The sequence below is a fragment of the Thermobia domestica genome, chromosome 13, assembly GCF_964235325.1.
Source record: "Thermobia domestica chromosome 13, izTheDome1.hap1.1, whole genome shotgun sequence".
In the NCBI taxonomy this organism is placed as follows: Eukaryota; Metazoa; Arthropoda; class Insecta; order Zygentoma; family Lepismatidae; genus Thermobia; species Thermobia domestica.
The window spans coordinates 92613858-92626547 of record NC_137466.1 but is presented as its reverse complement, the minus strand read 5'-3'; the positions used below and the strand labels follow the sequence as shown (position 1 = coordinate 92626547).

At 33.5% G+C, this 12690-nt stretch overlaps 1 protein-coding gene across 2 annotated transcripts in view; it reads left to right on the top strand.

Annotated features, from left to right (window-relative positions):
• The window catches only part of Sbp2 (SECIS-binding protein 2), a 61476-nt gene that overhangs the window by 36635 nt on the left and 12151 nt on the right, over positions 1 to 12690 (top strand). For both annotated transcript variants that reach the window (XM_081736092.1, XM_081736093.1), the window contains exon 6: positions 5223 to 5377. In XM_081736092.1, the coding sequence (XP_081592218.1) occupies positions 5223 to 5377 (155 nt within the window). The remainder of the gene's footprint in view (positions 1 to 5222; positions 5378 to 12690) is intronic.

Genomic DNA, 12690 nt, shown 5'->3' with positions numbered 1-12690 from the left:
GAGTGTCAGTTTCTAACTTATCCTTTCGAAGTTTCTTTTATCACCTTTCACAGTTGACAATAATTCAAACACGTCTTCATTAAACGCCTAGTTTGTAAGAAATTATTGCATAAAGAACACATAATTTTTAAAATTACACTACTTATCAGATTGCAGTAAATATAAAATTGTTCAAAAATCTAAAATATTATTAAATGGTGTATGTACTTTTTAAAATTCTACTACTTATCGAACTGCAGTAAACATAAAATTGTTCAAAATCTGAAATATTATTGGAAGGTGTATTTAAGTACACTTCAGAATCCTGACTCCAAATTATTTCATTTGTTTCATGAATATTTAATTTGTAAGATAGTGATTGGTATAGTTATTTCATGCAGTTGTTCTTCCAAAATCTATGCTGACGAATGTAGCTATTATAATTAAGCACAAACTAACTTTTTGCTGAGCAAAACAATATATTCACATTTAAAAACTACCTGTGTGTTACAGTTTCGCCAAGTAACACGTATGTAGTTTTTTAATGTGAATATATTGTTTTACTCAGCGAATAGTTTGTTTGTGTTTTAAGTATATACTGTACAAAGCAAAGCTTCTATTTATGGAAAATATTACAGCTATTATAAGTTAAATGCGATATAAATTTATATTTAAAATGTAGAGCGTGAGTTCCTACTATTTGATGTTCTGTGAAACACTTAGTTTGAAATTTCAACAAAAATGAAGTCGTGGTACCAGTTGGTATTTCTGTAGTCTTCGCAATATGTGATAGTGGCAAACTACAATAGTACATTGTGTAATGTACAAGGATAATGTTGTACTATTTCCTTATTTAATTGGCCATGAATACTAAGCGAAGAGCGCCATGGAAATTTTGTAAAGACGAGAAAAATATAAATATTAAATTTATAATACATAACGTACTATAATGTTGATATATAATTATTACAGTTTTTGTGTTCATTATCGCCGTTGTATTGTAAGGTTGAATATTACATCATTATATTGACTAGGCAGAAACACAATAAAATAATTTAGATGGCTGAAAATTTTGCATTGTATTATTAAGACCAACAGGTTATATACATAGATTAAGAGCCTATCGATATATATATATATATATATATATATATATATATAAATGAAAGTGACTATGTTTGTGACTTAATAACTCTTGAACCACCCGAACAATCTCGATCAAATTTTCAGCATAGATGAGGTTGGGGTCTGGGATGGTTTTTATCATTTCTTTTGACGTAGCAACTTATGGGAGGGGGAGATATATAAAAATGATTGAAAATTACCTATATTAATGTCGAATCCATAGTTTTGGGGGTCGCTGAGATAGATAGTGGCACTTCCGATGCCGTTTAAATCCAAATTCAGCCCCGCAACTTGGGGGAGAGAACCCCTTGCTTCTCACATGGTCAACTTTATGTGGCAGTATTTTGAGTTGCAAATCCCGAAACTTTGTATGTTCTGGTTGAAGAACGCAAGACAAAAACATCGTCTATCAGAGAACGCTTCAGTAATAGTAAAATGTGACTGACTAACGGAACATATTACTAAGTTTTATTTTAACCCAGCGAAGCGGGTAAATGACACTAGTTTTATATATAATCATCATAAGTATCGATCGCTGTTTGTGGAGTTGACCTCCATTTTTAGTGGAGGACTTGAGAATTCATGATACTTTAGCCAACTGAAGAGAAATGAGGAAGGAGTTCTATAGTTTGATTTTCAGATCGATGGGGCAATCCAAATGAAATCGACCAATCATGGTTGCTGACAAAATTTAGTTATTTTTTAAATTTTTTACCCAAGTTCATACTACATTCAGGGAGTTGAAAACGGATATTCATTTATTTTTATTTTTTTTTACCTGCGCAGGGTTTGTCGTAGCTGCCATTTTGTATAAGCACCTGAGCGTATTTTGAACTTTTCAGAGGATTCCGTTAAACACTGTAAGTTTTTAGATTTTAAAAACAATGAGTTCAAACCAAAACTATACGAAAGGTAATGGAATGGGCAACATTGTGTGTTCTGTGCACATTGAGACGTGCTGTAGAACGTCGAAGAAAAAAAAAAAGATGAGGCCTAGAAATGGCCAATTTGGAATGTATATTTTGAAACGAAATAAATTAGACTCACCATCAATTTTTGTCTACATAGAGACTAGATAGTAGGCAACGTCCCAATAAATTTCAGATCTGAGAACCATATACTTGATTTTTTGGAAATTTTTAAACATTGCGAATTTTCGAAAAGCAAGTATTTTCACCATCAAATATCTGAGGAAAGACACAAGTGAGAAATTCCAAATTTGCACAAAATAGACGATAGTTGTGCAGTAACAAGTGGGTAAAATTGCAACACTGAGATTTGAGTTGTTTCTGAGTTTTCTCTTCTCTGGAAGTTTTTTCTTCTTTGGGACGTCAATATCATGAAGCGCGGATATAAATTTCGTAGCAAAAGCCAATATAACACAACAGTAATGTTAAATGGGTAAAGTGTGCATAATTTATAAATCATATCTTGAACAAAAGACGAAACTAGTGGTTGGCACGAAAGCCGGTTTTTCGGTTTTTAGAAAAACCGAAAACGGTTTTTGAAAAATTTCAAAAAACGGGTTTTCACCGAAACCGGTTTCGGTTTTTTTAACCGGGTCGGTTTTTCACCGGATCTGGTTTCGGTTTTCTTCAAAATCGGTTCGGTTTCTTTCCAAAATTGATTCTATTTCTGACCAGAATAGTGTTTCGTTGTTCCCACAGAAATAGTTTTGTCTGTTTTCCAAGTTTTCACCGAAACCAGTTTTCGGATGTCGGTTTTCGGTTTTTCAGAAACCGGTTTCTGGCTTTTATGAAAACCGGTTTTGCCCATCCCTAGACGAAACGCGTCTGTTATTTCTTTTCTGCGTATAGTGCTGCTGTTAAGACATTAGTGAAGTAAACAATTAACTAATTTGTGTACAGAGTTTGGCTCTGATATTGAAAGTACGACCTGTAGGAGTTGTGAACTCTGTGTATGTGAGTTTCCGGAGAACCTTACTGATTGGCACCCACACTTTATCATTCGTAGATAGTTTAAAAGAGGTTCTTCGACAATGGGGATGGAAAAAGGAAACAAATAGATCGTTATTTTCCTGACTGATGTCTTCAATTCTCGAAATCCACCATTTCTTCTCGTAAATACAGGCTACGGTGTCATTAGGTGCAAATGACAACATGCTATGTTCTGGAAGTACTGAAGTACTGCAATCAGTAAATTCATCTGATTGTGAGTATTCATAACATCTGATTTGTGTCTGCGTCAAAGGTATAAATCTATTATATGACCTGGTATTGATAATTCTTTTACAAGTAGCAAATCTTGAATTTCTTGCTCTTTGACTGCACTTCTGATGAAATATAGATAAATTGTATACCTGAGATCCTATCAACACAAAATCTGTACATCTGTTCAGCTGTCGAAATCGAGAATTTCACATTATTGTAACAACTTATAACTCAGAAACTAATCAAGTCTCAATGATGCAATTTTACGCACTTGTTACTGCACAACTATCGTCTATTTTGTGCAAATTTGGGATTTTTCACTTGTGTCCTTCCTAATATATTTGATGGTGAAAATAGTTGCTTTTCGAAAATTCGCAATGTTTAAAAATTCCAAAAAAATCAAGTGTATGGTTCTCAGATCTGAAACTTGTTTGGAACATTGTTTACTATCTGATCTCTATGTAGACAAAATGTTGAAGTTAAATTTTATTTATTTCGTTTCAAACTGTACATTCCAAAATGGTCATTTCCAGATTTCCAACCTCAGTGTTCAGAGCTTTAAGTTTCGACGTTCTAAAGTACATCTGAATGTGCACAGAACATAGAATGTTGTCCACTCCATTATCTTTAATATGTTTTTGGTTTGAACTTATTATGTTTAAAACCTAAAAACTTACAGCGTTTAACGGAATCCTCTGAAAAGTGCAAAATACGCAAACGCGCCTATACAAAATGGCCGCTACAAACAAACCTGCGTGGCTAAAAAATAAATGAATGCCCGTTTCCAACTTCCTGAATGTGGTACAAACTTAGGTAAAAAATAAATAAATAAATAAATAAATAAATTTTGTCAGCAACCTTTGTCCTGGAAATTGGTCGATTTCATTTGGATTGCCCCCGAGTTTTAGTTTTTAACTGTTGATTGCCATCACAGTCCCATTGTAGATAATGAAAAATTAATGAGGCACAAAAATATCATATCATATAGAACAAACTGTAAGTAAATATATTAATGGTAAATATTAGGGCGAAAATATCAAGACATTAGGTGGGGTGTCAATATTTATGGTTCCCACCTGGTCTTAAATCGCTACTTCGAAATCTCATGAGATCAACTTACCTTGTATTTTACATTTGATAATATATATGCAGTGTTTTTAGATTTTCTAAATTCCACTTTCAAACACTGTCATCCATTGTAAGATTACGAATCTGTAGTTCACTTAGTTAAACTAATATTAGGATGCGTTTCTTCTGTCTGGCTGAAATGTAATACAGAATAAAAGTAAAACCAGCATAAAGATTTCTAAGTTACTAAATAGCGTAACGGTATCTAACTTACAGATTTGAATTAAAGTCTTTCTTGCATTCCATTGTTGATATTAAGTACGTAGTGTGATGGTATAAAGCTGTTAATTCTACCTATATCTGACAGTACTCTATTAGCGTTTGTATTCCTATTTACACCGGTGATAAAATCTGTCATACTATCACGTCCATATAATTCATTTCAAAATAATTACTTTATCCCTAGTTATTAGCACAATATACTCTAATTAATTTACGATTTTCAATATTGACGTACAAATCTCGTACTATGAGTAGGTAAGTGCAAGTGATGTGTAAGCGTGTTACAAAAGCTTCACGAACATAAAAAAGAAAATTCTTTGCCTTTTACTATTATGCAACGCAGCATGTAATTTGGATTTTGAAAAGTTCAAGAAAGAGAATTGTTGCTGTTTTAATATCACGGTATCAGTTTATTTCATTTTTTAAGAAATAAAAGTTTTGATAATATTTTATGTATTCCCAAGTTTGTGATGCCTGCATCAACCAAATTAAATTTTAAAAAAGTGTCTTTTGGATGAAAACAAATAAACATATTAATTGTTTTTGTTGTTGTTTAAAGTGGTCTTATTAATATAATAGACACTTTGTTTTCTGCAGGTGGGCTTGATGATGTTATAAATCAAATGAAGACAACCGCAGATTCGTTTGAAATCCCATATGTATTTGCTTTAGGACGGAGGGACTTAGGCAGAGCGTGTTTGAGACTTGTTCCAGTCAGTTGCATTGGAGTTTTAAATTACGAAGGAACGAAAGTAAGCATTCTGAGCATTACTTTTTATTATTATTTTTGCTTTCCGATTGAAGTGTTGTAATATGTTAACTTTATTGTTGCTGTTAAATTCTTTGTGTTACTCGGCGATTTAGAATTAATACGAAAGGTGCAAAATCAGCATACAGAGCAATATGTATAATATAACAAATCGTAGTTTGATCAAAATTCATACCTGATTATACCAATTTATGGGGTAATTTGTTTTTGAAAATTGATTTATTCTCTTAACACTCGGGCATCAATTTTCTCACCTTTGAAACAAAACAGAAATTAATTTAAATTAGCTAATACACACCAAATCTCATATATGCCCTGATAATGTTAATATATATGAACTGCAAATGGTGTCTGGTATTTAACCGGAAGGACACTTGCACGCTGAGAATCAGGCGAAAATGTGTGAAACAGACTGAACTAGCCATCTAATACCTCCCAGTGGTTGAAACTAGAAACTTAGTTTTCACATATAACAGGAGGGCTATCACTCACGTGCTTGATTAAAAATATTTACAGGGCCATTTTCTTTTCCTCATTTGTTGTAAAGAGTAATTCTATATATTCAGATTTGATATGAACCATTAGCTTGCAGCTTTTCGACCACTTTACAAAATTATTTTTCCTAGAATGACCCAGGTCTCACCACGTAGAGGTGGCTGCAATTCGAGCTCCACTATGTCCTACCCAGCCATCCAACCATTCAGGGAATCTTAAATAATCCTTTTCCAAGCATCAGATATTACAATGTTCCCCTAACGTAGTCACCTCTATTACCTTGTCAGCATAATTTTCCAGTGGACTTTGTCACAAATTTAACTCATATTTGCACTGTTTGAGTGTAACAGAAGAAATTTATAAATTCTAAGATCAGACAGAGTTTTATTTTGCACAAATGATATCATCTTTTGTCAAGCTTTCGTCATTGGAGGGAATGATAACTTATATTTCGTCTAATCAATCATCTCAATGTATTCCTAGCAATCAGAATGTATTGAGGGTAGAGATGTAAGGGCTCGAAAAAAACCGGCTTTTTTGGAAAAAAAAATCGTTTTTTTCTGCTTCGCTTTTTTGCTTGGGAAATTTTGGGCTTTTTTCAAAATTCTGCTTTAAATTCATAAAACAGATTTTGTTTCGCTTCTCTATAACACAAAAAGTCATTTAATTAGTGGTTGATGTCGATAATAATATAAAACCTCGAAAATAAACCATGAATTTCGAAAAGATATTTCAAACAATTTTACTTCTCAACATATTTACATTATAAGTTCCAAAGGATTAACCAATGTATATAATAAGATTTTTTAAATCTCCTATATACAATAGTAAGCAGGGTTGGCAAGAACCATGGTTGTTTTTGAAAATGCCAAAAACCCGTTGTTTGGGGGGAGTTTGAACTAGTTTTTTTTTTTTTTTTTTTTACCAGGTTTATTGGATTTAGGTATTTTGCTTTATGTATTTATATTATATATTGACAGAAATAAGTTTTTTTCGCCTTGGTGTTATTATGCAACAACGGAGTTATGCTGGAAGAGATCACATAAGCTTAAAGAAGTCCGGTCAGTAAATTTCTCAAATTGGGAAACTCCCGCCCTAGCCATTGGGAAAATCCCGTCATTACTCTAAATGTAAAACAATAACCGAAAAATCCTGTTATTGCTTTGCATGTAAAATTTAAAGTTCAACGTATCATAATCAGTACGCTAAAACTGAGGTATTAAATTACAAATTTAGTATGTAGATATCATTGAAAGTCCAATCTAAGCTAATGTTGGAAGCTATGTAGGCAATCGATAAATTTTGCCAATTTCTATCAATACATTTAAGCAACCTTGGCTTCTTTATAAAACAATAGCCATTCAGCATGCAGAAATATACCATTTGGTTTCGTTTCGTATGTTCAGGCTTAACATACCTATGTAATGCCTAGGTTATCAAGAAGAAGACTTTCGCTTAAACTGACATCCGAACCGCTACTTTGTTTACGCATGAAAGAAGGGTTGTTTTTCGACTGAGAATTGAACACAGGACACCTTGATTAAAAGGTGAGAAGGAAATAAAACTAATGCAGATGGTTTGATGTGTGGAAACATCACTATGAAGTTCACACGATTCGCATTTATCGTTCTTTTTATTTTTTTTTTTTTTTCGGTTTAAACCAGTTGTTTTTTTTTAAAGAAAAAAACAGCTGATATAAACCAGCCAAACCTAAAAGTAAATACTTCTTTTAAAAAATATACAAATAACTAGCAAAATTCTTTGTAGTATTTTTACTTCAAAATATTCCATACCCTCTTTTTGGAACAAAATAAAATTAAAATAAAACATAAGAGAAATACTTAGATTTATATGATACACTTAAAGGCTGCATATCTAGAGCTTTTGGTTCTGTATATTCTTGAAATTCTATAGTTTTATATAACCACCATCACGGTTTACTCAGTCAAGTTCTCTGAATTTTTAACAAGAAGGATTCAACATATGAAAGGTGTGAGGCAAGAACATGGTAACCCACAATTTTACTATTTTAAGAAATTAGAGATTTTCTGCTGCACAATCGCTGATTTTTCATATAAGACTATACATGAAGGATTAAATGAAGCGGTATGCGTTGCAGTCTATCTGGTGCTGCATAACTCAGCAATTGAAAATTTGTTGGTCATGTTCTTGGCTCACACCCTTCATTTCATTACGGAACTCTCCCCACCCCACCACCACCCGAAAAAAAAAAGGACTACGCAATATATTTAAGTTAACAGCTGGACAACAAACATGACTGAGTGGAGCTTTTGCGCTTCTATCGGGAAGTCCGGGATTCAACCCAGCATTCGACCATTCTGACAAAGCTTTTCTTAATTCCATATGTGAAGTAGAAATAGTGCGTGTACTGTGAGTTGGCCTTTCTCCTTGCTTATTGTTTTAAAATTGTTATTATTACTAAATACCAGCAGTGACGGTTTTGCGAAGGTTAGGGGGCGGTCTTTCGGACTGAAGTCTGTTCCCCAAAATTACGGAATGTCTAAAACGAACGAAATATCTATTAGTTATGCCTTTACTCATAAACTTTAAGCTCCCGTCAAATAAAAATTACGAATGTTTAGAAAAACTAAACATTAGTAAGGAAAACCCCTCTCAAAATACTTTTCTAAATCCGCCACCGATTCTCAGTATAAAATGATCAAGGTTGTATCCGGAAGATTATCGCTAAATATATAAACGAAACGAAATATTAATTATGCCTGTACTCATAAACTTCAAGCTCCTCCCAAATAAAATTAGGGCATTTTAGAAAACGAAACAATCAGAGAAAACCCTCCCAAAGTACTTTTCTAAATCCACTATTGAATATTTATATAAAATAGTATTCAAGGTTGTACCCGGAAAATTGTTGCTAAATCGTTCCACAACTACAGTTTAACAGAAATGTGGAATTACGGTTTGACGATATTGAAAAAGGTACGCTTTGATGGATATATAGAAAAACATAAGTTTAACTTTCGCGCTAGAAGCTAGAGTACTAAGCTCTTGGAAATGAAACACGGATGACAAACTAAAATGATCTAGAGAAGAAAAAAATGTCGATAACTCAAAAGTTAAAAAAAGTTAAATAGCCTCTAAAATTGCCCTCAAATTCTTCATGTTAGCTTTAATTCGTAAAACATATGCTCCATTCATCTTGGTGGTGAATTTCAGAGCGAAATATGGCATTTAGGTCATAGAATTCTTATCTACTATAGAATACACTATAAGAAAGCTATTTAGATAGAAAAATCATGAAAATGAAAAACGCCAAAATTTCCAAAATTCTTGTTTTTTCCCTAAAAAGCCGGCTTTTTATGTGAAAAAAAAAACATCGATTCAAAAAAGCCGGCTTTTTGCATCTCTAATTGAGGGATGCATAACAGTTCCAACATATTTGCCCTTCGTCTGTTGATTCGTAACTTTCAGTATGTTCCTATAACGCAACTCCCGTATGTGTTATCTAGAGATGCAAGGGCTCGGAAAAAAACTCGGTTTTTTCTGCTTCGCTTTTTTGCTTGGGAAATTTTGGACATTTTTCAAAAGTCTGCTTTAAATTGATAAAGCAGACTTTGTTTCGCTTCTCTATAACACAAAAAGTCATTTAATTAGTGGTCGATGCTGATAATAGTATAAAACCTCGAAAATAAACTATGAATTTCGGAAAGATATTTCAAACAATTTTTCTTCAACATATTTACATTATGAATTCCACAGGATTAACCAATGTATATAATAAGAATTTTTTAACCTCCTATATACAAAAGTAAGCAGAGTTGGCAAGAACCATGGTTGTTTTTGAAAATGCCAAAAACCCGTTTTTTGGGGGATGTTTAAACCAGGCTTTTTTGATTTAGATTTTTTGCTTTATGTATTTATATTACATATCCACAGAAATAAGTTTGTTTCGCCTTGGTGTTATTATGCAACAACGGGGTTATGCCGGAAGAACTCCCATAAGCTTAAAGACTCCGGTTAGTAAATTTCTTAAATTGAGAATCTCCCGCCCTATCCATCGGGAAAATCCCGTCATTACTTGAAATGTAAGACAATAACGGGAAAATCCTGTTATTGCTTTGCATGTAAAATTTAAAGGTCAACGTATCATAATCAGTACGCTAAAACTGAGGTATTAAATTACAAATTTAGTACGTAGATATCATTGAAAGTCCAATCCAAGCTAATGTTGGAAGCTACGTAGGCAATCGATAAATTTTGCCAATTTCTATCAATATATTTAAGCAATCTTGGCTTCTTTATAAAACAACAGGCATTTAGGCATGCAGAAATATACAATTTGGTTTCGTTTCGTATGTTTAGTCTTAACATCCTTACGAAATACCGAGGTTATCAAGGAGAAGACTTTCGCTTAAACTGACATCCGAACCGCTACTTGGTTTACGCATGAAAGAAGGGTTGTGGTTCGACCGAGAATTGAACATGGGACACCTTGATTAAAAGGTGAAAGGGAAATAAAACTATTGCAGGTGGTTTGATATCTGGAAACGTCACCATGAAGTTCACACGATTCGCATTTTTCATTCTTTTTATTTTTTTGGTTTAAACCAGTTATTTAAAAAAAAGTTGGTGTAAACCAGCCAACCCTAAAAGTAAACACTTCTTTTAAAAAATACACAAATAACTAGCAAAATAGTATGTAGTATTTTTACTTCAAAATATTCCATACCCTCTTTTTGAAACAAAATAAAATTAAAATAAAACATAAGAGAAATACTTAGATTTATATGATACACTTAAAGGCTGCACATCTAGAGCTTTTGGTTCTGCATATTCTTGAAATTCTACAGTTAAGTTTTATACAACCACCACCACGGTTTACCCAATCCTCAAGTTTTCTGAATTTTTAACAAGAGGGATTCAACATATCATTACGGAACTCCGCCCCCCCCCCCCCCGCCCAAAAAAAGTACTACGGAATATATTTAAGTTAAGCTAAATACAATTGCACAACAAACATGACTGAGTGATTAGCTTTTGCGCTTCTATCGGGAAGTCCGGGATTCAACCAGCATTCGATCATTCTGACAAAGCTTTTCTTCATTCCATCTGTGAATGTAGAAATAGTGCGTGTACTGTGAGTTGGCCGACTTCCTTACTTATTGTTTTTAAATCGTTATTATTATTAATTACCAGCAGTGACAGTTTTGCGAAGGTTAGGAGGTCGGTCTTTCGGACTGAAGCCCGTTCCCCAAAGTTACGGAATGTCTGCAACAAACGAAATATCTATTAGTTATGCCTTTACTCATAAACTTTAAGCTCCCGTCAAATAAAAATTACGAATGTTTAGAAAAATTAAACATTAGTAAGAAAAACCCTTTCCAAAATACTTTTTCTAAATCCGCCACTGATTCACAGTATAAAATGATTTTTAAGGTTGTATCCGGAAGATTATTGCTAAACATATAAACGAAACGAAATATTAATTATGCCTGTACTCATAAACTTCAAGCACCTCCCAAATAAAATTAGGACTTTTTAGGAAACGAAACAATCAGAAAAACCCCTCCTAAAGTACTTTTCTAAATCCGCTACTGATTATTTGTATAAATTGGTATTCAAGGTTGTGTCCGGAAAATTATTGCTAAATCACTTCACAGCCACAGTATAACAGAAATGTGGAAGTACGGTTTGACTGATATATTGAAAAACGTACGCTTTGACGGATAAATAGAAAAACGGGCAAGTTTAACTTTTGCGGTAGAAGCTAGAGTACTAAAAGCTCTTAGAAATGAAACACGGATGACAAACTAAAATGATCTAAAGAAGAAAAAAGATGTCGATAACTCAAAAGTTAAAATAAAAATAAATAGCCTCTAAAATTGCCCTCAAATACTACATTCTTCATGTTAGCTTTAATTCGTAAAACATGTGCTCCATCCATCTTGATGGTGAATTTCAGAGCGAAATATCGCATTTAGGTCATGGAATTCTTATCTAACTATAGAATATACTATAAGTAAGCTATTTAGATAGAAAAATCATGAAAATGAAAAAAGCCAAAATTTCCAAAATTCTCGTTTTTTTTTCAAAAAAGCCGGCTTTTTATGTGAAAAAAACCATCGATTCAAAAAAGCCGGCTTTTTTTGCATCTCTAGTGTTATCTCTCAGCTACTATCATCTGAAGATACTAGCCATACACATTGCGAAGATGGATGGTGCTGCCTGGTTTGATATTAACCCTTAAAGTCGGAAGACCGAGTACTCATTCACCATTTAAATGCCTATCTTATCGGTGAAATCCGGAGCATGCAGTCGTTAAATGCAGAGTATTGAACATCTCTGACATCTGTGAAGTTTTCAGTATACTTTAAATATGTTTAAAGTTCCACTAGAAGGCTTTACAGTATTGCAATACTATCAGAAGTGAAATGAAGTAGGATTCATGTGCAAACATGAAGAGTTAAGAGGTACAAGTCAGTGAAACACGGTAGAAAGCATGTCTTTAAGGTCTTCCAAAGAACGAGACATTTATGGGAATGAAATCTTTTAAGTTTTACGCCCCAGGGTTATGCCAGCTAGGCTAAAGGAGACGGTGATGTGAGAAATGAATGAAATGATGGAATGAAGAAAGTGGGAGGAAACGGAGAACCCCGAGAAAACCTACGTACACTGTGTATGTATGTCCACTACAAAGTTCACTTGGAGCGAGCTGGAAACGAACAAAGGACCCCATGCACTAGAGGTGAACGCTCTACCACTGAGCTACCGCGGCCCCACGAGACATTTATGGGCAACATTTAATTAAATCATCGATCCAGC